Source organism: Haemaphysalis longicornis, unplaced genomic scaffold (genome assembly GCF_048455015.1).
Source record: "Haemaphysalis longicornis isolate Haplotype H1 unplaced genomic scaffold, Haemaphysalis longicornis Haplotype H1 scaffold_1, whole genome shotgun sequence".
In the NCBI taxonomy this organism is placed as follows: domain Eukaryota; kingdom Metazoa; phylum Arthropoda; class Arachnida; order Ixodida; family Ixodidae; genus Haemaphysalis; species Haemaphysalis longicornis.
Window position 1 is genome coordinate 183,158,084 of NW_027526203.1, and position 25,933 is coordinate 183,184,016.

General features: G+C 46.5%; 1 protein-coding gene across 2 annotated transcripts; it reads left to right on the forward strand.

The window, feature by feature from the left end:
* The first annotated feature begins 13,256 nt into the window (after window positions 1-13,256).
* LOC144139915 (uncharacterized) lies at window positions 13,257-25,602 on the forward strand. Of its 2 annotated transcripts, none has more exons than XM_077672149.1 (6): window positions 13,257-15,180; window positions 16,844-16,913; window positions 16,990-17,187; window positions 17,685-17,752; window positions 19,373-19,451; window positions 25,183-25,602. In XM_077672149.1, exons 1-5 carry the CDS (start codon window positions 15,139-15,141, stop codon window positions 19,418-19,420), a joined length of 426 nt encoding a protein of 141 aa, XP_077528275.1. In that variant the 5' UTR covers window positions 13,257-15,138; the 3' UTR covers window positions 19,421-19,451; window positions 25,183-25,602. The 2 variants fall into 2 exon arrangements, with proteins under 2 accessions (XP_077528275.1, XP_077528269.1); XM_077672143.1 differs by having other exon boundaries at window positions 13,264-15,180; window positions 16,808-16,913; window positions 25,183-25,601.
* Window positions 25,603-25,933: the final 331 nt, after the last annotated feature.

A 25,933-nucleotide genomic window follows, 5' to 3' on the forward strand; every position in this document is an offset into this window, starting at 1 on the left:
AGCGAGAGATTGTGGGGGAGGAGAGGAAAGGGGGCGGGGGGGAGGGGTATACGTTACGAAAGTCGCACAGTGTTTTCATTATTTTTTCGTGAGTGCACGACATGCGATCTTTTATGCCTTCGTAGCCGCCACTGGTGGGAGGTAGGAAGCTTTGGGTGGAGCGAAAACGGGCACACGGGGTAGGCCGTCATGTCGGTGGTGGGTAACGATTAGGGATCATTCTCGCGACGACCGATCTTGCTTCGACGTTTCCCTGCCCTTCCTTCGCCACCTTCGAGACTGACCTACCGTACGATGGGTATAATAATCTGAATGACTTCCAAGTTTTCCACACTGCTCTGCTTCGCTCCTTCTCGGCTTTCTGTGCGCACGGGAAAGGAAAATGACACCGTTCTTCCGCCGTTTCTTTCTTCAATGCGTTGTCCTGCCGCTGTGAAACTAGAGAACGGACAAAAGGCAGGAAAACGAGAGGCGGCGATCATTCTACACAGCCCCCGGTGCCATTTGGACGGATGTACCCCTCGTGCATTTCTTCTCGTTGCTGCCTCTTTTTAAGCTATAAATATCTCTCATCGTTTTGTGGCTCCCTGGAGAAAAAGTCGTTTGTCCGCGAGAACGCTTTTTTCTTCCCAGCGTCCTCCTCCGTGCTGCATCAATTTGACTGAAGCATGAAAAATTGATCTTTCTTTTTTTGTTGGAGACTCGAGAGATTATGTAAGATCAACTTGCGTTCTATCAAGATCATAACGGCAGGCAAATCGGGAACTTTTTTTTGCTTTACTGCCGGGAAATTGCTTTCAAATGCTTTTTTTTTTTAATCAGAAACATCGCCTAAATGCTTCGCCATTGCAAGCGGTGCCTTCATTTCTCCGATTTTGGACGCTGTGGAGTTTAGGAAAAGCAGTGGAAGCTGGGCTCGATTGCAAATGCTCTTCTTTAGTTTAGGGGTTCGCGCAAAAAAAAAGTGTAAAGCAAAATAAAGTAAAAGAAAATCAGTGCCCTTCCACTCTGTGAAGAAGGATGACCAGCGAAGCGGCGCGCAGTTCAAGAAGTGCACGAAAGAAAACACGTTTGTTTGTAACTTGCAATTGAGCACATTCCCTGGACAATCTTGAAACTTCGCAAGATCGACCGAATTTATCGTAGCGGATAAACATGGGGTTGTCCGTTTCTCTCCCGCGTCGGAGGCATATTACTGCGTAATGCACCAACCCAAACCCCTCGACCACGCAGTACAGCAGACAGGTCGCACCGGGCCGTGAGACGTCCACGTTTAAGTCTCCCACCAGCACAGCGGGCATGTCATTGGTAAGGGCATGAAGCCCAGCTTCATATCCCCCTCCCCCCCTCCCTCCACCCCCACCCGTGCACGCATAAACCGCCAGCCGGTGACGCGCGCCTGCTTAGACGTGCAAGGCACCGGCGCAAATGGTGCTCATTCAAAATCCCTTCTAGCTGAACAAGAATTATTGACTCACGTCGGCGCTCCAAGCGGGCAAATTAACGGCTCCACTCGCCGTAAGGGGAGGGGGTGCAATCCGCCACGCTGGAGCTTGGGAGAGCAGGGGCGTCTCAGGGCTCGGTCCTCGTCAACGTGGCCATCGTGGGCCTTCCAAAAACTTCAAGAACAGAGAGAGGGACTACATCGCAGCCTGTACGCCGATGATGTCACGCTCTGGGTGGCCGGGGGTAGCGACGGACATGTACACGACATTGTACATCGGCCGATCGAGGCCGTGGAGGAGTAAGTAGGACCGAGAGGAGTTGATCCCCCGAAAAATCAGAACTGCTGATATGGCGTCCCACCAGCAGAGGACGCCAAACCGACTCGGTCACTCCAAGCACAGATTCAGTTTTTCACAGGAGGCACGCAGCGTATCCCGACGGTTCAGGGTATCAGGACACTGGGCACAACATAGAAAACATGTGCGCGCTGTAGAAAAGCGTCCACCAAACAGTCCGTTTCATCTGGCGCATCGCCAACAGGGAGTGCGGGATGAAAGAGCACAATCTAATGAGATTGGTACAAGCGAGATGAGAACAAAATAAGCGCTATGATAAGGAGAGCGCACAAACAAGCTCTGTGTACACCTGTAACTGCGTCGAACGAACGCCTCGAAGCGTTCGGGCTCCATGACACCCTCAGTGAGCTCGAAGAAGCCCAGAGAACCATACAAGGGGAACGGCTCTCAAAGATTCAGATATGGAGGCAGATTCTGGATTCCCTTAACGCCAACCGCACAGGTACGCAAGGCGCAAAAGTCCCGATACCAGTCGAAATAGGGACCCACATACATGTCCCGCCACTCCCCAAAAACATGCATACGGTACATAATGTGGAGCGAAGACAGACCAGAGCCAGGGCTCCGCACGAAAGGTACGCGAAATCCGAAAACGTGATGTATAGATGGTATTCACTGAAAAGTTTAGCTGTCAATTTCTTCGCTTGGCAACACTCGAAACGGCCACAGACATGGCCGAAGCGCCACGGACATGGCGCGGCTTGTGCCACTGCGCCCTCACGCCGCAGAAAAAAAAAAAAAAAAAAAAAAAACACCGGGAAGTCCGGTGGCGTGCGTCGTCTGCTCCTTTTCAACCCGATTCTTAACGGTGCACGGTGTCAACAGAGTTGTTACACGGACAAGTACCGCCATCCCGCGGAGCCCGACGTAACCAGTGACTGAGCACTCACATGGTTGCCTGCATGTGTGCCTCGCCAGTGAATACAGCCTGTACATGGACGCCGCGAATATGCCAGCCGCGACGTTATGGCCTTAGCGATAGTAAGACAGGGCGGTTCTATCACCTGAGGCTCGGTGCGGACGACGAAACCAGAGGTTGGCGAGGAGGCGGTCATTGACCTGGCAGTGATCGCGTCCCCCAAGACTAAAGTTATAGTGATCGACTCCAAAACGGTCATAGAGCAGTGGGAGACCGCGCTACTTAGCTCCGACCCGGGTATGTTGACCCAGCTCGTCCAGATGGCCACGACCGCCGCCAGTGACTAAGGCTCCTGACAAATCAATGGCTAAGTGATAAATCTGGGAAGTGGGGGTGGGGGTTTGGGATAAAAGTTGATCGAAGAATCAGTCAATCAATCGACGAGGCGCAAGTTGAGGCGGCAAGGGCGGCTGCTGCCCGTTTTGTGGCAGCAGCTCATTCATGCCCATTCGCGTTACTGATAACTGCCTATAACGGTGCTTGCGCCATTTTCATCTGAGTGCGGAACTTGTGAAATAGGCGTCGGTGGGGGCGGGAGGAGCGGCGGAAAAGGGGTGCCGAGTAAAACAGCTTCACCGGAATGAATACGGGGAGGTTATAGCCATATTGTCACGAAGCCAAAGATGACGCAGTTGGCTTGAAGGAAAAACAAGTTTATAACTTGTGCTCCCCTAACAACTAAAAAAATACACAGGCGGCGAAGCAGCAGTCAACAAAGTGACGCGCGCAGGCGTGTCGGTAAATAGAATGCCGTGCATGGCGTCTGCTCTGCGGGCATTTATCTTTTGGCGCGGGTGTTTCTCGAACCGTCGAATTACATCGAAAACGCTCTCGATAAAAGAAGACTATTCTAAACTAGTGACGTTAGGGCGGAACCATCTCCCTATCACATAAGGTAATCCGTGGCGCATAAGAAAGAAAGAATGGAACATGCTCTTCACTCGGGACACAGATAACACAGCCCGGCGCAGCCTGGCGGTAAAAGCAAAAACATAAGCAAACCCAATGCATGGTTCGCGGCAATATACAGGTTCGCTGTAGCAGTGTGCTGTTGTTTGACGAAGCATCTTCTGCTGCCGCAAATTTGAATAGAGGATCAGCCATCACTACAGTAGCTGACTGGGTTAATTTGGAGGAGAATGAAGGGCGAAGCAGATGAGTGGAAAACGACGCGTCTGCGCACGCGTCTCCCCAGCTCCAGAAACCGGCTTGGATGCCGCGGTAGGCTCCGCGTTCTTCGTGCGCGTCAAACCTGCTAGATACTTTACCGCGCCGATAGAGCCGATCAAGGGTTTTTCTCGCACACTCAGTTTTCACCGGTGGCGTCTTAGGGGATCAGACGGGTCGACGAATTCTACAGCAAAGCAACCTTTACGAACACTGCTGGCACTGTAGGCAGGGAACAAATGCAATCGAAGGCAGAACACTAATGACTACAATGTGGGTCTTCAACGTTCACTTAAAATGTGCAAATGAATGAGATACGATAAACCAGCTGTTTTCGTTCACAACAATGATACTTCACTGCGTGGAACTAATTATAATTACAACGCAAGAGCCTCTGGCCGTAGCTATAAAAGCAAGTTCACAGAACTCTTCGAATGTTGTCACCCGGTGCCGGAAATCGTGCTTAACTCATGATGTTTACGGTTCCTCTTCAGACGTTTGTGTCCATAAATTTCTTGCCTTAGAAGTAATTTACGCGTTGATCCCGATGTTGTTCACCGAGCGTTTACCTGTAACTTTGTCTTGACGCAGGGTCGAATACAACAACAGCGACCCAATATTCGCCAGAAGCGAAGCGTAATCCGTCCTATAGTTAATGATGGAATTCGTGCGTTCTCCCGACGGGAGTCCTCTTTGCCACGACTCTTCGAGTAGCCGACGCAGCCTCGTAACGTTCAGCAGGGTTCGCCCGCCGGGTGGAGTCGACTGCGACGGTTGGGATTCTTATGATTGCTTTGCGGCGGCCGCCGGCTGGGCCGCGCCCGCTTTCCTTCCGTCTTTTTGCTTTTTTGCTTTGTTTGCCGTCGGGGGGCCTGCCGTCATGTTGCTCGTGTTTTCGGCTCGCGTTGCACAATCTTTGGGCGCCGCGCTCGCGTCATGCTCGCGCGGGCTTGTGACAACTGCGCAGTTTTTTCGTTATCTTCCTATATAAGTGCCCGCCTATCCAAGTACAGCGCACTGTAAAGTACCCGCGTACTTCTGCAATTTCTGCATAGTCTGTCGGGAAATGTTGTTACCGATAGAGATAAGGTTTATGGCTTCCATCTATCCGGAGCCAGATTGAAACAGCTCCTAAACATCATGCGCACACGAAGAAAGCTCTTTCGCCCGATAGCAAGTGCAGGAAAGTACGTTTCATAACACTAAAGAATATTTGAGTAATTAGTCATGACTGAATTGCTACGAACTGGAAAGCTGCACGCTTTTAGTCGCAAGAAGGGACTGAACCGCCGAACGAAATAGTAAATCATGCGGCAGAAATAGCAGCGATGCTAATAGAAATGATCGGGGCATAATTTTCAGTCATCCGAGCTCGCCAAGTCAGTGAACGCGTTCTAAGTAATCCGCTTTGTCTGTGCGTGCGTGCGCGTGTGTGCGCGCGCTTATCGCTAAAGAGCAACGTGATCACGTACTTATCTCATCGGGTGAGTGTTTCACAAGTGTGCTTTATTCCTTCTTGCAGTGGGATTTCCCTGCCACTTGTATGTTTTCCTAGAACGATGATGAGACCCTACATTCGCTGACACTTCGGCAGCAAACCTGGGGGGTGTTAGCATTCGATACGACGACGTTCCGTGAAGCAGCACCATCTGTTGAGCTGCAGTTGGACACGTCAGACCGGCTTATCGGCCTGCAAACGGCTTCAAATTTCACTCGATACAGTTTGTGCCAGCGAAACAAACAGGGGAAACTAAAAAAAGCTAATTGAGGGCTACAAAAAAAAAAAAAAAACGATTCCCACCCTCGGACGGTGAACTGGGTAAGCATCGGTCTTATTGTGAAACACAAATCCAAAGCAATGGATGTTTTCAAGCTAAAGTGGCCGGTGACCCCATCCCCGAAGCGTTATTTTCAGCGAGCGGCTTTTGCGAAATGCGTAAAGGTTAAACGGCAGTTCGTAACGTGATGCTAAACTTGCCAGTGCTCCTGAAAGGATTTGAGTTATCTGTCTGTATTTCTTTTTGCTTGCGCTGGCACTCGCTAGCACTTGCTATTCTCTGATGGTTGTATTTCGGCGGCCGTGGAAAGAAGAAATAAGTTGGGCTTCGCGTGATGGAAACGTGAAACGCAGTACAACTTTCCCGTCCCGCAAAAAGAACGCCAAGCGCTTCCTCACAGAAGAACTGTAGCCAGAGGGGGAAAATACAAGGGCCATCGACTCGCGACCGATAATGACACAGCTGTAATAAAGCAAAAACAAACAAAAAGACACGCGCGAGTCAGTTTTCAATATCGTGCTCTCAAGGTGTGCGGGGTTAATGAACGTAACTAAAGCCACGCTTTTGTACAAGCCCAGAGGCCAGGCTAACATCGCCGGTGCTTTGCGATCAGCGAAAGATCGCATTTCTGAAAATATTTCGACTACGTTTCTGGATGGCTCACGCTCTGAGCAACAACCCTTGCATGAGAGGGGTTCGCCTCGCAAACCTCGCCACGTCCAACATGTTTTCTAACATTTATTCGGAGCGAGCGGATGTCGTGTAACACGGGCGGGCGGAAATAGGACATTGAATTGGGCGAGCGCGCGCGCGGCTCATGGTTTCTTATTAAACAGCGCCAAGGCACAAGAGTCGAGAAAAAGAAACTGTCATGACGCTTATTTTTGTTGTCTCCTTTTCCTGGCTGCTGTTAGAGATACCACGGACAGAAATTGCTGAAGTGTTTCCATTGTGTGTAGAAGATTCCGCTGCAGAGCATTCTGGAATAACTGAGGGGCGCAGGGCCCGTTTAATTGACATCTCCAGCAATTATAAAGCCGGTTTTTGTAACTGGCCGCACAAATAAAGAAAGAGCAGGAACCTGTCCCAAATGACCTATCAGGGCGTGGGGTGTTTTGCTGGTGGATTCAGAGCGGAGGCTGTGTGTAAGGCTCCGTAGTTTCACAAATGCCTTAATTGTCATAATCGAAAGTGCGAACGCCGGCAGGGGCCAGAACCGGGCAGAAGGCGCTTTCCAAGGAAATCAATACTGACCTTTAACATACCGAGAAATTAACTCTGTCACACTAAACCATCGTCTCAAACTCCCGTACAAACGGTCAACCTTTGGTTTGGACCTCCATCTGAAAACAGGAGGATAATGGAACCCGGGACCTCAGCAGCAGAAGCCACTGAGTCACCGCGGCATTTCGCTTCCCGATGGTCTAGACCGCGTACCGGGCTATATGGACACTGTTGCGTACGCCGTTGGAATCCGCGAGGCTCCCGGCAGGATCTTCCTCTTGTGGGGTTGTGTGTGGCCACCGCCCGACGCCCCGGCGGCGCCCGTTTGATGGGCGTCGTCCGTAGTAATGGTGATCGATCTGTACAGCGGGCCCGTCTGTCTGCGGCGTCCAAAACGATGGCAGACAGACGCCAGCGCTGCGCGATTGCGAAGTGCACCGTGTACTGCGCCCGGACCGATTCGACGCACGTCCTTTGTCGCAGCGCGACTTCTTCGGCCTTTTCGCAGCCAGCAGACACCGCGTGGCGCACGTCGTATGTCAGTCGACGGGCATTTGCTCCGTTTTCTCCCTTCGCCTCTGTATCCCTCTCGTGCGATTGTGCCGTTGTGTGTGTTCACTCTGTGACGTCACGCGGCTCCGTCTGAAACGAGATTTACGGCTTTCGCCTGGTTTCTGTGTGACGTTATACTGTCGACTTTTCTTTTCTTAGAAGATGGTTTTGTTCCTGAATTTATTTGCTGCAGTTCTCTATCCCATATGTGAGTGCGTACGTATTCGCTGTTCGTGTTCCGACGTGCCCACTCTGAAGCCGCGCACGCAGCCTTTCCCTTTTGTGCGTGCGTTTCTTTAGCATTTCTTCATCCCGCAACCCGCTGTCGCTGCATTCTTGGGACAAAGCGCGCCGGGCAGAGTTGCGCTGATACGCGCTTAGTAGCGGAGAAATTTCGTTCTACATCTCACCGTACCGGGGGTGTGATGTCAAGGAATAAGTCATCGTTACCATGTGACGGTCTGTTCCAACCACGTTCAACCGGAGTATCCCAAACGATGTTTGAACGTGTATTTTAAAATATAGAAAAAAAAAAACAACGTCTGTTTAATCTCTGCTCAAGTGCACGTGGCGAGCTACTCAGCGGGCTCTGCCTTTTACTACGATATGCTTTTCTGAGTAGAGTTGAAATCGAGTTGCTTAACCGCGCGTGAAAGAAACATCTTTTCGCGTATACTTTCCATTCGTCAGAGTAAAGCATCACAGTACAGTGCAAGTTGATACGTGTAAGCTTCTAGGGTGCGGTGGGGCGAAACCGCGGCTTTATTGAGAACCATACTTAACGTGTTTCGTGTTTGCTCGAGCGAAAGTAATCCTTGTTCATTATTACCCTCATCCGTACGACCGATAGAAAAGAGGAGCTAGTGTACGTAGTAAGCTGGTCGAGTTGGCTAAGAGCGGTAACTATTTCCCTGTCTGTATCAGTGGCGGTGGACGCGTGCAGACAGGTTCAACAAGAAACTGAAACCGTTTGACGTACGGCGTAATTAAGCACGCTGGGATTCGCGAGCACAGCGGATAACGTGGGGTCAAGGCGACGCGCAGCTTCTCTTGCTCTGGCAACAGCTTCGGGCAGCTGTGTACGCTCAAGCTTTATCGCCTCCACATTCTCGCGGTAGCTACGCCGTGAAAAGATACAAGCAATACTTTACGGACACGACGAGGGGAAGAATGGGCGGGGCAGCCTGATTGGGGTGCCGCGCTCGCCGAAAGTGCGTCTTTTGGGCGCGTGTAGCGCCAGAGGGCTCGAGGAGAAGTCACGAACTGTCAGCGGCTTCAACGCCGCTCTGGGACCCAATTTCCAAGTCTGCGTGCGCTCGACGATTAACTTCGTTCAGTAGCGTGCTTTGCTCTATCACAGCGGAGCTGTGTACGTCATCCTTCTGGTCATCCTTCTTCAGAGAGTGGAAGGGCACTTATTTTCTTTTCTTGGCCTTTTAAAGGCTGAAGCCTTAAACGGGAATTTGGCAAAATTTCTCTTTAGATCGTGTTTTGCGGGTTTTTTTAAGCCACCCGAAACACATGCGCCCGTTAAACGTACGTCCGCGGAAGCTGTGTCCATCAACTATCCACCCACCGCGTGGAGCTCGTGTTGGGCGCATAGCGTGGTTATTGAAGATAATGCTCATAATAAAAAAGGGCATTTAAAGCGCAAAGCGGAGTTGAAGCAAAGCGCTTGCCTCAATTATGGCCTACGTTAGGTTTGCTTTCTGAATACGGGGGTTGATACCACGTGACAGCGGTGACATAGGCACACACTCACCTTGTAAAGCGCTTTATATGTTTAGTGTGACGTGTTTCGTTTTTTTTTTTTTTTTTGCCTTCTTAATGACACGAAGTTTAAATGTACGGAAATGTTTAGCAAGCTGACCTACTGCTTCAAGGCAGGCGGGGCTTTCTTCAGTACCACGCATTTATCACACAAAGAGACTGAGGCGACTGTGAAGCGTCCGTCGAAACGAACTGCTTGATAATAGCCATCGCAGCCATCGCTTCACATCTGTTTGTGAGGCACCGTATACCGTTAGTCACTGCTCAGTTCTTTAGGGTTTCTTGAGCTCTGCCATCCAGCGGCCCTGGTTCTGTGATCGGCCAATACAAAACAGAGTCAAGATCGAGATGTTCCTTGCCATCTGTCTTGTAAAGCGTATTGCTGAAGCACATTGTGCCGAGAACTTGAGTGCTTCCAAGTGCGTCGTAAGACAGCCGATGGAATCGGCTTCCCAGCCGGGTAATTTGCGCTTCAAGAGGTCAACCCCAAAAGTCTACCGATGTAGATGACGACACAAAGTTCCTGAAACGAGTTGACCGACTGGCAGCGAAGCGCAATAAGTCTTCGATGAGTAGGAGGAGAAGGCCCCCACGGCGGCTTTTGTTTAAAACGTCCCCCATTGGAGTTGCTCCTGGCCTGACTGTCGGAACAAAGCATGCGCGCAGAAGGGCCCTCCGCAACGGCGTTGAGACGGCCACGTCAGTTTCGAAAGGAGGGAAGCCGTTCGCTCGTACACTACCCTTTATTAGGCGTGAGTCACGTTCGCGAGAAACAGCCAGGAGACAAATGGGCTCGCCTTTTTTGCTTGTTTCTGGGCAAGCAAGCAAGCAGCAGCAGCAGCAGCTGTGGCAGCTGTAACCTGGCCATTCGTGCGGCTACTGCCTGCTGCAGCCGGTGTTGGCCGATGTGCGTACGGCTTACTTATCGTTGTAGCGGGTTGTACGCTCTCGGCGCACAGATTCGGCGAACTGCGTGGCAGCGGTGTGCCTGTGGAAGGTCTTTTTTTATTTGTATTTTTTTTTATTCTGGCCTTTTCATTTTCTAGTCCACGCGTTCGGGCATCGACCGGTGAGTGGTTTTCATCACTGCAAGATCTGTTTATGTCTGCGCTCATCGATTAGCTCAGCAAACCCTAGTGTAAATTCTTGACAACTCCGCATGGCTCTGGTCAGAGATTGATTGGTCCATGGGCTTCAGTGACGTGAAAAATATTTGCAGTACCCATCTGCATCCGTATAACTGATAGTGTGGTTAGAGCGGCGTGTACACGTAAAACGTGGTAGGAGTTACCTGAGCCATAAGAATTTTTTATCTGGTGTCGACAGGCAGGACGGTTCGTTGCCCTCTTTGCTCGTTAGCCGTGTAAATAAATTAAGTGCGGGTGTCGACGGGGATCAGGGTATCGTTGTGCGTTTTACCGCCCGTTTGGCTCACATCATACGGGTCCGCGTTCTCTTGTTCCCCGGCTTGCAATGCTCATTCGGATGTATGAGAATTTCAGTGCGTACGTTCCGTACCATAACGCTCACTTGACCGGTGTCATTGCGGGGTTGTTGCTTTGTGGTCGAAAACGTCAACTAATCGCGTCCTCAAATAAATTTAAAATTCGTGTGGACTCTTACCAACGAAAGGAACCACTAAGCGAGAGTGATCGGTTCGATTAAAAAAAATTCCAAGGACGATCTGTTGCACATCTTTTGTTGGTGCGTAAGCATGAATATGCCCATCTGTACGAGAGTGCAACGACACGTGAGCCACGCGGTGTCGTGCGCGCACATACACCACGGCTTACAAGATCAGCTCCGTCGGCACGCCGTTTCTAATCGCGGGGGCCGCGCGCATGCGCACGAACACGCAGCATCACGACGGCTTCGCAGTCAAAGTTTATTGACCGTGTTCAAAGCATATGTCCCTTTAACGTGGGTGAGTTCGCTGATAGAGCAGTTAAACGTATTTAATAAGCGGCGCAGTTAAGGCGGGTCAGTCGTTTTGTGCGGCTCCTATACCGTGTAGTTTTGTTTTTAATTATTCCTTTGCTGCTAAAGCGTATCTCCACTTTTGAATTGATAGCACGAATTGTGCATTATCTCTAGCAGGGGTGGCCGTTGGTTGAACGATACAAAGGAAATAAGGAAATTCGTTTGACTGCCCAGGCTACAAAAAAAAAAATAATTTCAAGAGGTTGTATTATGGAAATTTAGACTATAAGTAACGTTTGATGTCGGTTATGGTGGAAAACTCGCACTGAGGTGGGATCGCTCGTCTTCTATGAGAAGTAACAAGATAAGCCGTGCATTTCACACGCCTGTTTATTAACTTGAAAGCTTGCGGGCGGGAACAACGGGAGGATTACGTAATGTAGGGCGCAACTTGCATTCGCTGCCCGAGGAGCCCGCCTCCCCAGGGACGGTCAAGTCCTCGAGGAGGGGATGACAGGGAGATAGAGAGGAGATATAGAGGAGAGGAGGGAATAAAACTAAAATAAAAAGAGACCTCCCCCCACACGCACACACGCACGCGCACACGCACGCACGCTTAGGAGTTAAAAAATCGATCTAGTCAAGCGACGTGTTCTCATAACTTTGCGCCTGCCGGCATGCTGTCTCTGACAATGGCAGGCTGAAGCAGATGCATTGCGTGCTTTTCGAACATGAAGGAAGGTTGCGCAACATCTCTTAGACGTTTTATCACGCGGACTAAGCACGACACATTCTGTGGTACCATCGTCTCCGCCACGATAGCGCAGGAAAGGAGTCTTTTTTTTTTTTTTTTTTGCCAGTTTGCTGGTGTTTCATTTCACTCATGCCTCAACACCACCTCGCCTTGCATTTTTTTTTCTTCTCATCAGTCGCTCATGGTTACTGGTGCAGAGGCTGGTGACAAGCGCTGCCAGTATTCTTCAGTCCCATCCGAAAACATTCATCCATCCGACTTCAGGGGATATTGATATGTTCGAGCATTGATGATGATCATAAGGATGATGATGGTGAGAGTATTTATAGGTAGATGGAGCGCCTCTAGGCCGTTAGGGCGAAAGAGGGAGGTGGAGCGATTATCCTTTGAGGAAATCGGGTGCGTCAAAGAACGGAAGCGCTAAGACAACTAGGACATGCGAGTAGACGCACACAAGGCGCTATTGTGCGTGGCTGCTCGCTTTCCCTTGTTGTCTTAACGCTTCCATTCTTTTCCATGTCCTACCAAGACCAAACCAGCACTCAGGTGGGTCAGTTGAAGAAGTGACAGAGCTCACTGTCGACATACGGGGTCCCTGGAAAAGAGGACATACCCTATCGTACACGACGCGATCGTACCAAAGTCACTCGTAATAGCATTGTGGCTATCCCTCCCAACTCCCACCCCGGCACTTCACTGTAAAATCTGCCTTACCATGGCCCTGTGGGCATTAAAACGCAGGTTTTGTTTCTTGCTAAGGTATAAAAGGAAATTTCGTAGCTGAAATCAATTTGCATTATTACAGCTGAACGCAATCGAAGTCTGAACAAAATGGTACAGAAATTCTGAAAATTGTCTACTAATGCGCAATCTATCTTTCCATATTCTCTGTTATGCGTCAATCACCTTTAAAGTCGGCTTCGCTAACATGCACAGGGGACTTGGTGGGAAGAAATCTTACCTGAGCACGTAAAGTCTCATTTTTTCTATGGAGTGCGCATCACTATATACTAGATGCATTGCTATCGTAACGTGTCACTTTTTTTTTAACTGTTCCTTATCAATTCTGCAGCTACCAATCACCTACACTCTAAAAAAAAAGAGAGTCCAAAGGGAGTCGTCGCTGCAATGACTCCCTTAGACTCTACTAAGACTCTCTTTTACGCTCCACGACCCTCTTTAAAACAGGGAGGGGTCACGGGACCCTTGCACTTTGCAATGGGAGTCACGGGTAAACAGCATTTTTAGCATATATTTATTGACTGATTGAATTTCCACAGTGATACTTAGGTTTGTTGATACCGTATTGCAAGATTTAGTGGCGCAGATACAAAAACACGAAAAGTAAGGGCACACAGGTGTGTGTGCCGTGACTTTGTCCGCTTCTGCGCAAACGGTACAAAATTTGATTTTCTAGGACTGTAAAGCATAAAAAATCTAACGCTGTTTATGGAACACACAAGGTTGAAACGCCAAGCTTTCTACGATACAAACGCAAAGTCCACAATGCAAAGTGCTGAGCTAAGCTAATGGGGTGATTATGATTTTTAGAGTGTAATTGGGTCATTTGAATATGCTGCTTCGGTTAGCTCAGTGTTGTCATTGATTTGGACTTTGGCGGATAGGAGTGTGGACTTTTCATTTGTATCGGAGAAAGCTTCGCCTTTTTCATCCTGCTCCTCTTCGTCTTCTTATTATTCTTTTTCAATATGTGCCCTCCAAATTTGTAAAGTTGGCTTTCCTACTTCGCGTTTTATCAACGACACCACAATTTGCCCTCCCATTGTTTAAAGTTGGCTTTCCTGCGCTGAGTTTATCATCATCATCACCACCGTAAGCCCTCCCATTTGATAAAGCTGGCTTTCCTGCAGTGCGTACAGCCGTAAAAGCGCCATGAGTGGGCATAGAGAGGTTCACTTTAACAATATTTTTGAATATGTCGTATCAGAAAGCAATCATATACAATACATACCATACCTGTGGTAGCCAAATTATTTTGTTCTTACAATTGTCGGTAACTATGGGAGAATGGAAATGCTAAAGTGCGCAAAGACTAGCAAATATTTTAACATTGCATAGAAACCACATGTAACAATCATACAATATACTTAATATATACGAATTAAAGTCTTTACTGCAATGCTGTTCAATGTTGATGAAATAAGCAGAAAGTATGATTGACATTGCTTCTGTATATGATTTAAATGGGTTGTCTATTTTTTACGTTAAAAACATTGCCAACTGTGCACCGGATAACGCTCTGCGAATAAGAACACGAATAAAACTATGCTTCGTAATATATATTGCTACGCAACTAAATGGCCTTCTCAGGAACCCTACAAAATAGGCGGGAGAATATCAGGACGTGTGGCGTGTACGTAACTAGCTTTTGCGCCACAATTCTGCTGCTCTACAATTCAGCCTCTCTATGCACGATGTTGCGTGCCTGCTTTCTTGCAAAGCTTCGTTGTCGTGCAACAAAGCCTACTTTACTGCAGATGTTATTCTCATTCGCGTTTTACCAATTAAGCAGTATGTTCACTGCTTCATGTGCCCCTAGTACTTTTGTACATTAAGTACATATCGATGTAAGGCATCGCACTTGCGCGCGTACAGAGCTCTGGGTTCAGATGTCGTGTAAACTTACACCAAGCTGCCCGACCAAAAAGCAGAATTCAAGTGTTAGTCATTCAAATCCTTACTTGTAGTTGCTTTTATTCAATAAAAACTACTTCATATTGCGACAATCTTTTTATTTAAATGATTAATGCATGTTGCTCACAATTATTATATATTTGAACCTGTGTGCGAGCGTCGCCTCTTTTAGTGCGTTTAAAAAAGCCGCCAAGTAGTCACGTGACTGATTTGCGTTCGTTTTATAAAAACTTCTGTACATTACGTAAAACGTACACATATAAAAAGTTCCTGCCAGAAACAGATTTCTTTTGTCTAGCGTGTGCTTTAAAACTCAATAACAAGAATACAAATGCAAATATTTTAGACAACGCGAATCAATAGAATCCACTGCGAGCCAAGTGGAGTAAGCCAGTGAGTGGCGCGAACATGGAGGAATGGCGCGAAGGCAGCGGGGCGAGTTGACGCATTTTTGTCGAATTCGCGTATAAAAACCGCTGCGGGATGGAAACGGCGTGACACCGGTATGAAATTTGCTGTGCGGAATTCATTGCGCACCGCCTGAAATCGTCTACTAGAGTTCTTCAGTTCGGCAAGTCGACGGCGTGCTACGGTTGAATGCGAAGCCGGAACAAAGGCTGTGTCATCGTGTTTTTTCACGTGAGTACTGTCCCTGCTAATAATACCAAGTGAAATAGTTGTCTCGGTTAGCTTTCCGGACACATGCCGAAAAAGTTGCATATGCTGTGCTTGTTTGCTTGCTGCCTGGCGCCTCGTAAGCATTGTGAAATCTCTCCTTCGCCGCCCCCTCCTCCCTATTTGAGACTGTTCTAAGCTATCGCGCTCGCGAGACCGGCTGCCGCCGCTGCGACCGCCCTTCCTCGCGGCTGCTCGCGGTCTGCGGGCCGCGATATGCGTCGTGAAACTGCCGTACTCCCTGTTCTGTGGCCGTACTCGCTCGCCAACGCGCCCCTACAGCGTACGCGTTGACCGTGTGCTGGCGGCGTTGTCGGGAAAAAAAAGTTGGCAAGAGGTGACGACGCAGGAAATGTAGTTAAACAGATGAGAATTTGCAATGTGCAAGGGGGAGAAAATAGTATGCAAATGCAGGACACGGAGAGAGAGTTCGGGCCGCGCGCCAGCGAGCGAGTACGGCAGTTCCACAACGCCTGACGTTGCCAAGCTTCACGAGCTAATGACGAAGCCCGTCTTTGAGTTCACGTAGAGTTCACAGGGGCACAGAATTCAGATACGTGGAAATTGGAGGTGAAAGGCGGACATGTGGCCTCGCAGGGAATTAAGTCTCGGGGTGTGTGTGTGGGGAGGAGGGGTATTTTACAGCGCCTGCGAGGCGCCTGTTCTAACTTGTTCATGCCGTCCGTATTCTTCAGCACACCCTCCTTTTGCCCTCGTCCATTAGCCCACGTCAAGCTTGTCTCTAGCTCTACTGTTGTGTTCGCTGTCAAACGGCTGCTTTTTGCACCGTCGGTCGCAGAAAACCACTTGACTGTTGGGCGGAGCGGTACAATTCTGTAATACACGGCGCTAGTTTGCAATGACAGGCTATTCAAAAGTGTGTCAAGTGTTCCCTTTTTATTCTGTAGTTTTCTTCTTTGACGTTTCGTGAAATGCCTTTGGTGCAGCGTCATTTTTAACACTGGTCTGCCCATATAGGCAAACTTGTTGGGACCGTTTAGTGTCCTTTTTATGGGGAAAAGCCATTATGAATGACATATTGGCATGTATTGTCACGTTCGCGCGATATTTGCAGGTAAAGAAAATAGGCACCAATGCAAAATGAATCCTTTAATATAGGCATCAAAAGAAGCCTGGAGCATGCTAAATATTCTTTTGAAGGTAGGTTGTGCTTTTTATGATCACATAGACGGACACAAGAAAACTACGTACAATTTCACGAGTAGACGGCGCCATCTTCTCGTGAAAGCAGACGTTTTTCTTGTGCCCGTCTCTGTGATCGTAACAAGAGCAATTTTCCTTCAAAAGCTTACACCAATTAGCCCGACATAAAGCTGTGCAAAATATTACATGTCCTGATCACACACTCAGAGTGTACTTTCTGTATTTAGTGAGTCGCCTGTTTGCATCATTATTGTCTGCCAGACATGTTGTCACTTGGGCATTACTCCAGCGTGCAGACCAGTGTTGCACAAGTAGACATGCTTCAGCGCTCTTCCTGTCACCCTCATCTTTTGCGCAGTCTTTCAACTAGCCAGCAACCGAGTCTTCATCTTCCCTCTCGTTATATTTTGTATGTACTGTATTTCAGAGCCATAAACACATCAGCTTGTCTACATTAATTAAGGAGGAGGTGCTCAAGCAAGGAACAAGGTTCGGGTGGAGGCCGATCGCGGAACCAGAGGACTCTGAAGCTGGTGAGCTAACCAGGACTGGAGATGGGCCTGCGGATTCTGTGTACCAGAGGTTCCAGACGAGCGAGTTGGCTTGCAGACAACCGGGCTCGGTTCTACACCTGGCCGCAGTTGGTGGCCACGGCCCAGGATGGATCACCACACCTGCCACGCAGGGCGTGGTGCTGCCTGTGCTGCTTTGTCCGAGCAGTACATGCATTCGGGGGCCAATGCTCTGCTGCAACCTGGACCAACGATGACCCGCGGCACACATCGCTGAATGGGGCTTCTTGTGTTGGTGAGAGCATTTCCGTTTTTCTCTTCGCTTGAACTAGATTTCGGGGGCTGCACGTTGACCCTTGTGTCCTTGTTTGGTGCTAAGTTTCCCTTTCACCGTTCGCCATTGTAACTCATTCTGTTCCCTTTCTCCCGAGTTCCGTGTGAACGTGTCACACTCCTGCAAGGCCAAGAGAATCTTCGCATCAACAATTAATTTTTCCCGAAAGGTTAGAGTGTCAAGCACCACACACTTGGCTGTTTGGCATGGAAAGACCCAGCATTTGAAACATGTCATAACAGCAGGTAAAATCTTGCAGGGCTGCAGATTTTCATCGACATGGCTGTGTGAGGTTATGCGGGTTTGTAGTAGGTTTCAGGGGATATAAAATTTGCTTGTGCCTGCTTTGGACGCCCTTAAGACTTCGAATTGCTTGTGCGGTTGACGTCTGTGTAAAATTGTCATTTGTTGCAACTGCTCCTGCCCTTACTTTTTGCCTTCACCTTTGGCTCTATCAGGTATGGCTGCTCTTAATCCTCAAGTCCTGTGGATGTCCATGCTCACGGGGTACTTTGCCTTTTTGGAGGTTTGTATTACACTTGTCTCTATCTTAGTTCTTTCAGTTCAGCTCGTAACCACCATTTGCTCTCCTAGAGATCGCATAAATATTGTTGATTTCAAATTAATTCCAAATAACGGTTAGCTACTGTTATTGCACGAAGGCATCTTTGGATGTTAAAATGCTGTGAAAATTGTTAAAAATTGAACCTTGGTGTCACTTCTTTTTTATTCCCAGAGAGGTTGTGTCAGTTTTGTGCTTTTTGTTTGCGCACCAAAGGCTTCACATAAAAAAACCAAAGCTTCATAATACTAATGGGTCATTCCACGCGAAACGTTCTGGCCCAAAAATTGGCCACCGCCAATTCCGTTGAGAAAAGCAGGTGAAGAAATCCTGAAATACTATGAATACGTCGAAACCTTCATACAACAGCTGTAGAAACCCTAACCAGGATTTGAATATTCAGACAGATTTGATCAGTGGACAAAGCTTCCTCAAGCCAGTATTACACTAAAATAATGCCGAGCACGGCAAACACTAGTTCGGAAAAGTTTTTTTTCCACCCTCCGGTTTTGTGAGCAATGTAACCAACATAAATGAAAACATGCAAACCAGTTATTCTCGATAGCACAAAGGCAAAGGAGACTGGGAGAGGGTAAAATAGGGGACAGAAGAAAAGGAGGGCTGGTCAGCCTTAAGAGCAGAAATTGACAAAGGGAGCAATAGAAGAATGGAAACTTGAAGGGAACAGTGCAACAACGCCTTCCCGGAGGGCTCAAATTGGTGCGAGGGGCCAAATATGGCCTACCGTCGAAACAAAATCTAAGTAAAATTATCAGGCTAGATAGAAGTTGTTCCAGACGGAGTTCACTATGTGCGGTGCGGCTTCTGTCTTCACTTGCGGCAACTTTTGCTATGTATATTGCACATCTGATATGTTTAATCATTTTTGTGGGCCACAACACAGGAAGAAGCAGTTTTCCTCCCTTCATTGACCAGGGCAGTAGTCTGATGTGAAGTGAAGTTTAGAAGCGAACACATGCCCAGAAAATGCTAGGAAAACACCTAAGAAGACGTGGTGGAGAAGCGCCACTCTAATGTAGCAGGGCCGGCAGAAGACTCTTGTCTGTCGACATTTTTTAGTGCTAGCCCATATTGCGTCTCTCATGCCAAAGCCTCAGTGAGAAATTTGAAAATATTCTGTGTTGCTTGCGTATTTCTGACTAATGTATTTCCGGCTTGGAAGGGAGCCGAGTGAGTACTGAAAAGCTAGTTCTTTCAAACTAAACAAAGCTGTATTCAGTCTTTATGGACCCTTTACTGCATGTGTTATTGCTTGCTTGCTGCAGAAACAGTGCTGACGTTGTCATCTGTGTGTTTACAGCAATTCCGCGTTTTTCACAAACTTGTAATCCAGTTCCACTTCTAATACTGCTAAATGAAAGTAGTGCGGAAGTAGAGACCCTGATAATAAAGCAATTGTTAATACACCGTGAAAATATGAGGAACGTAGCAATTACCACATTGCATTTGTTAAGCTGGAGCCCTGTGGATATTTTTCCTTATGGCCTCCTCTATACTATTTTGTTGGTCCCCCACATCTTATTAATTTCCATGTCAGTGATATGTATTTTTTTTTATCATTAGATGCAAGAGGGGTGGATACACTGTCCTGCGGCCTGTTTTGCTGAATGAAAGTGGTGTCGAAGCCTTCAGAGAAGCACTGGTAAGTACAGCAGTAATTACTTTTAATGAAATCACTTCGCAGGAGCTTTGGAAAAACTGAGTGTTGCTTCTTTGTGTGGTTTTAGAATTTTTAGAAAAACGGTTGTGTCAGCGAAATTGCTTAAATTTCTTGGAATCGTTCCCAGTCTTCAAAAATCATCTATCGATTTCTCTATAATCTCGCTCCGAATAATCTTAAAAAAAAAAAACCCGAAGAAGCAGACAAAAAAAGGCATATTGTGAGCTACTAGCTACCAACCTTCAAAACAACTACCTGGTCTGATAACCACGCCACCACTGTGACACCGTGACACACCTCCTAAATTTCCCATAGGGACCCTGGCATCAATGAATATCTTGATGTGTGGGTGGGTTTTGTATTTTTCAGCTATTTTGGCAGTGATAACGCTCGTTTCTCACGAAATGGTCTTCCAGATCGGCCTAGTCATGCTAATACTACAAGCAATTAGGTTAAAGCTCCCATATTCAACTCATAAAAAGCTCTCACACAGTTGCAATTTCAACAACTTCAGCCAACATAGTCATGAATAAAATGAGCCACTAGAAAAACAGTTGTCTTTAGTAACAGTTTTCTAAGAAAAATAGCTTGGTTGAATTTGTCTCATGACAGCTGATTAAAGCTAGAGTTTAAAGGTAATTCTTTTTCTGTGAATGAAGCGATGCTTCCTACTACTAAAACCTGTCCCGAACATCAAAACGCTCGAGACGGCCCGAAAATCCAGAAGCTGCCGTATGCATTGCGATGCTCGCTAAGTACAGTACTTCTGGCGTTGACGCTGATATCTGCTAAGAATAGACTTTGGAATATGGCACGCAGACAGGGCGGTAACTTTCTTTTTATCGCAGAAAGTCTACCAATTTTTGGGGTCTAACAAAACATTTTTGTGTAAACATATTGATTAGGCACATTCTGCATCAGCTCAAAATGCAGATTATTCGATGCCCTTTCCAACAAGAGCAGATTCGCAAATTAACAAAATCAGTTTTTGGCCAAACGTTGCAAATATGGATAAGTTGTGTATATCAGTTCGCAAATAGTTTAAAAAGTTTGGAGTATAATTTTTGCCAAACATAAAAAACACATCTTGGAAAAAAGTTTAGTTGTCCAGTACAATTTGTCAGATATGAAAAACATGTTACCATGTGTGGTGCCCTCGTTCTGCAGTGAAGCCCTGCCTCTGTTTCAAAATATGCAATTTCGGATAGTTTACTGAAAAAAATCGGGTGGATTGGCATTATTAGAGGCACTATTTGTCCCCACATGATGTAGAAACATCTTGTCAATGGTTGACATCGCATTAATGGTAAGGTAAAAATTCGGGATAGGACAAAAACTGCTTGGGGCTGAAAACAAAACTCGTTCACTGTCAGTTTACTATCATGCACCTGTTGAAGCTTTCACTTGCTGGTTGTTATAATCTTCTGGCTCACTTTTCTAACCCTGCTTTCAGGAATGAGGTGCGATGCACTGGAGCAGTGCCCAGCTAGCTATCCCCGAGTAACTGTTGCGTGACAAATGAAAAAGGCGTTCAGCTCTATGAGCCTCCTGCATTGCACCTTCACCTAACATTTTAGAAAACAAACAATACCAAACTTGTGGCAGACTGTCAGAATATGTAGTTCTACTGAGGAGCAACTCTAGACCTCCGAAAATATCCTCGTACAGAATCAAAACTGAAGCCAATTTTAAGCTCTCTCCTTGTCTTAACTGATGTCCGATGACTTGAGGTTATCAATTGACTTTCAACTGGAACTCTTATTGCACAAGTAAGGCATGGGTGAAGTGAAATCACAAACGGCATGCTTTTTTTTGAGGAAAGTAGTGGGCAACGAAGGCATTAAGGCAAATCGGGTTGAAGTTCTCTGTCTAGTAGTGCCAAATATAAATTGCGCAATGCAGAAATGAAACAAATGACAGGAAAAGGGCTGAAAAGGCTAAGTGCACTTGTCAGACATGCGGAGACATCCACGAATACTTTGACTGAAAAAAAGCTACCCGTCCTCTAAACCAAAGCTCACTAGTGCATACCTGGTGTCATTTTCTGGTAGTTCTCACCTTTAAACGCAGTCGGATTGCAAAGCTGACGACATCATTTGATACTTGACTTCTGTGAGCCATTTTATCAAAAAATCTAATGGTAATGCTGCGTAACCACAAGTGACATCCTTTTTTGTACAGCGCAGCAGCCATGGCACCTATCGAAACAACACATGCTGCTCAACCCTCAAAAACACCGTCAGAAATTTCAGTGTAGCCAGAGCAGGAAAATTAGAACTGATTCTAAAACTGCAGTGCCTAGACTAACCAGTGGGATGCGTTAGTTGCAAGAGAAATGACAACATGGATATCAGGAATATACAGCATTGATGATCGGTGATCGGTGCTTTATATTGCCGATTTTGTGATGTTGTAGTTGTTTCTCATGTACCACGGTGGTTAGTCTAGACACTACACGTTTAGGCAACCTTGAGATTTTCGGCAGTTTTTTGCAAGGTGAGGTGTGTATGTTTTCTCAGAAGGGAGCGTTGCTGCTGCGCTTGATAAAAAAGCATGCGACTCGTGGTCATGCTGCATTACCGTGGAATTTTCTTGACCAAAAGTCTTCCAGCAAGCCAAATACCAAATCATTTTGCCAGTTTTGCAATCCGATGGCAGTGACAGATGATAATTACCTGGAAATGACACCAGCTTTCCACTACTGAGCTTTGGTTCAAAGAAAGGGTCGTTTTATTTTGTGAAAGCTTATTTCTGAAGGTTCCCCGCATGTGTATCAAGTAGACCTGGCATTTTGAGCCACTTTCCAGCAGTTTTCATTCTGATTGATTGATTGTAGGGTTTAACGCGCCTGATTGATTGATTGTAGGGTTTAACGCGCCGACGCAACGCAGGCGATGAGGCGCGCCGTAGTGGAGGGCTCCGGATTAATTTTGACCACCTTGGGGATCTTTAACGTGCGCCGAAATCTCGTACACACGGGCGTTTTTGCTTTTCGCCTCCATCAGAAAAGCGGCCGCCGTGGCCGCGAATCGAGCAGTTTTCATTCTGTTTGTGTGTTGCAAACCTAATATTTCGTGCTACTACGCAGTTACCCAACTTCAAGCCGATTTGCCATAGCACCCCCGTCGCCCTCTACTATTCCTCGAAAAAAGAACGCCTTTTGTGATATCGCTTCACTCATGCCCTACTTTTGCGATAACAGCTCCAGCTGAAACTAAAAAAATAACACCAAGTCATCGGATATCAGCTCAGACAAGTAGAGATTTCCAATCAGCCTTGAACACTGCCAGCTGTTCACTGGCCAGTTTTGTTAGTACGAGGCTATTTTTGGAGGTCTAGTGTTGCTTCTTACTGCGACTGTCTATTCTGGCAGTCTCCAAAAGGTTTGATATGGTGCCTTTTTGAAAATGTTAGGCAGCACTCTTTTCGCCGTGCGAAAGCTTGCTGGGCACAATTCTGGTGCATCGCAAGTTATTCCTGCAAGCAGGGCTACCATAGCGAGTCAGAAGATGACAATAAACCGCAAGTGGAAGTTCTGGTAGATAAGTGATGATCAGAATGTCAACAAAAATGCACCACTGAGATTGGTTTTAAATTCCAAGTGGATTTTTTGGCATCTCTTGCTTGCCGTGAATCTGGTGCTTGCTGTAGTCCTTAATAAGATGTTTTTACATCACGTGGGGACTAAGTTGGGCCCCTAATAATATCAAACCATTTCAGAGAACCATCCAAAATTGTGTATTTTGGAATGAATGTTCGGCTTCACCACGAGACGCGGGCACCATGCGTGCAAGCACCACGTGGGGACCACGGGGACAAATTAATTTTCACTAGTGAATTTTTTCTTGGACAGGATTTTTTAATGTAAACCTTCAAAATGCGTATTCTAAATTTTTTCCACTATTAGTGGTTTGTTATACACAACTTCTTTTTTTTTCATTTTTCTTTACGGTGACAAAATTTTGATTTGGGTTTTTCTTTTTTTTTTTGCGATCATTGTTTATGCAAACATTACACAACTGGTGCTAGCAAGGGCGTTGAATCATCCGCATTTTTGCCACTGCACTATGTGCCTAAACAGCACATTTAGCAAAAAGAAATGTTTTCTTAGAGCCCTAAAAACTGGTCAATTTTCTGCGGTAACAAATGAGTTGAAATCAACGCTGGTGTCAGCTTTACTGCATGACTCTGAATTTGTGCAGAGAAGCCCCTCTAGTGCATGAGAAGTTCGAGAACAAAAAATTGGACATCCAAAGTCAATAAATTGGGATAGGGAAACTAATTATTGTGGCATGTCCCATCAAGGCTGTAGTGTCAGCTTTACTGCATCGCTCACAACTCGTGCAGAAAAGCCCATCCAGGGAATTAGAAACTTTGGAACAAGTTTTGTGCCAAATTTAATTATATGAGAAGTTAAAAAATCAGGGTACAGAAACTAAACGCGTTGACAATAATTCAAATAGACAAGTGGTTTAAAATTTTTTCTTGTGGCCACTAAAAACATGAAGAAACCGAGGCACGTAACAAGGCAGTGGTGCCCTTTGTACTGACAACTTAGGTTTCTTTTCCATCAGTAATAAGTGTGATCTAGATAACTACAACTGTAAGCATTATTTAGTGCTTCATGCTTTCACTTAAGCTAAAAACTGTTGAAGGAAAAAACGAAACGGGGTGCAGGCATTGCATGCAGAGTAGAAAATATAGTCAGCGTATTGAATAACATTAAAAAGCGTCAAAGTTAATCAGTGAAGCGTAGATAGAAGGTTCAGGCAAATTGCTATCAAGCCTAAAAGCAAAAGAAAAGCGCAACAAGCAGCACACCCAGCGGTTTTTGCCCAGGGAATGGGGGGAATCTATGATGTGTCGTTCCCATCTGGAAAGTCGATGTATCCAATTTGTCCCTTGGCGTTTTGCATGTACCCACTCATTGCGAATCATGCAAGTACAAGCCTTTCTTGGGCCAAGTTTGACTTCTGCAAAGAAGCTAAAGCACTGATTTAAGAGCTTTTAGATGTTTATTACATAAAAAACAGGAGCACAGTGAACCTGTATTGCAATGAGCTTGAATATTTAGAAACTTCACTATGATTCCTTTGTTACCATTGTGCGGCCCACTATTAAAGGGTGTCATTTTAGACGATGCACTCAATAAACTTAGTTGCAAGCAAGTGCTTGTCCTATCATCTTCTTTGTCATGTGCTATGGACTCGACTTTTTAAGAACTATGTACCAACTTGCCTCATGCTTTTTACTGAACAGTTTGAGTTAGACTTTGTACCCCTCCAGTGTTTTGCAGCAGGTGTCTCAGTTCACTTACTGCTTTGTTACTCGTGCTGCCTTTAAGCTTTACATAGATATTTTCATACCATCAAAAGGGAGGAGTAGCAGCCTTTTGCACTCATAAATTCTTAGTCTCCCTCCCTGGAGCTTTCAGATCCTCTTTATGGATGCAATAATTTTTGAAGCCTTTGCATTTCTGGGGTGTCCATATGTGACTTCATACATTATACATATGTTCCCTCATACAAAACATTTCATAACAAAAGCCAAATGGTGAAGCAAGGAAATGTAATGGCAAGAGGTGTGCTCCTCGCCCTCTCTTTTGTCAGGCACTGGGCAGTTAGCCTGTTGTTGATGATTTTACTGTGCTGGCTACAATTTCATTTTGCTTTTGTCTTATCGTTCAATTTCTTTTCATTGATATTTCTGGCAGGTCCGAGACAAGGCCTGGTCCGAGACGCCAGGACCCGAGGACACCTTGCAACGCTTGTGCACGGCTTGTGAAGATTTCTGGATTGACTTCATGGACTTGTGTAAGAAGTCTGCCTTAGAAAAACAGCAACAAGGAAAGAAGCCTTTAAAAATTATTGCAATTTATTTCCACACCAGTTTAACCTTGCGCCAGCAGGTATGCAAAGCTGGTTAACACAAAACTTGTTTTTGTGATTTAATATCATGCCTGTTAGTCTAGCAAACCTGCGTTGTAACAAGCCATAGCAAGCAGTAAAACATGCTTAGTGTATCTGTATTTTTACGCTATTTGCTGGTTATTTTGTGGTTTAAAACAGCTGTGATACCCTAAGCTGGCTTTTCATTCAAATGTGTATCACTTTCGTCTTTAATAAAATATTTTCAAATACTTTTGGTTTGTTTTGCTATACTTGTATGAAACTGCTCATGAAGCTGCATGCATGTGGGCTAAAATTGCACTTGCACGTATACTGCAATGATTCCACCAGCAGTATTACTGACCATCTCTGGGAAGGTCACCCATACACTTCCACGACTCTGTCGCCATAAGCATCACGGGACTCTTTAAAAGGGGGCGTCCTCAAAACTCTTGTTACAGGGTCGCGATGATCATCAGGCAGGGGTCCCGTGACTCTCTTTTTTCTTTCGTGGCAGTCAGTGCTGACTCTAAGGAGGTAGTCACCCATATTCTACTGTGACTACTGCGACGGGGT

Excerpts from the sequence above, each read along its gene's own strand:
- LOC144139915 (XM_077672143.1), top strand. The coding sequence starts at position 15,139 with ATGCGAAGCCGGAACAAAGGCTGTGTCATCGTGTTTTTTCAC. Across the intron at positions 15,181-16,807 it reads GTGTCATCGTGTTTTTTCAC|AGCCATAAACACATCAGCTT; the intron begins GTGAGTACTGTC and ends ACTGTATTTCAG. Across the intron at positions 17,753-19,372 it reads GGTACTTTGCCTTTTTGGAG|ATGCAAGAGGGGTGGATACA; the intron begins GTTTGTATTACA and ends TTTTATCATTAG.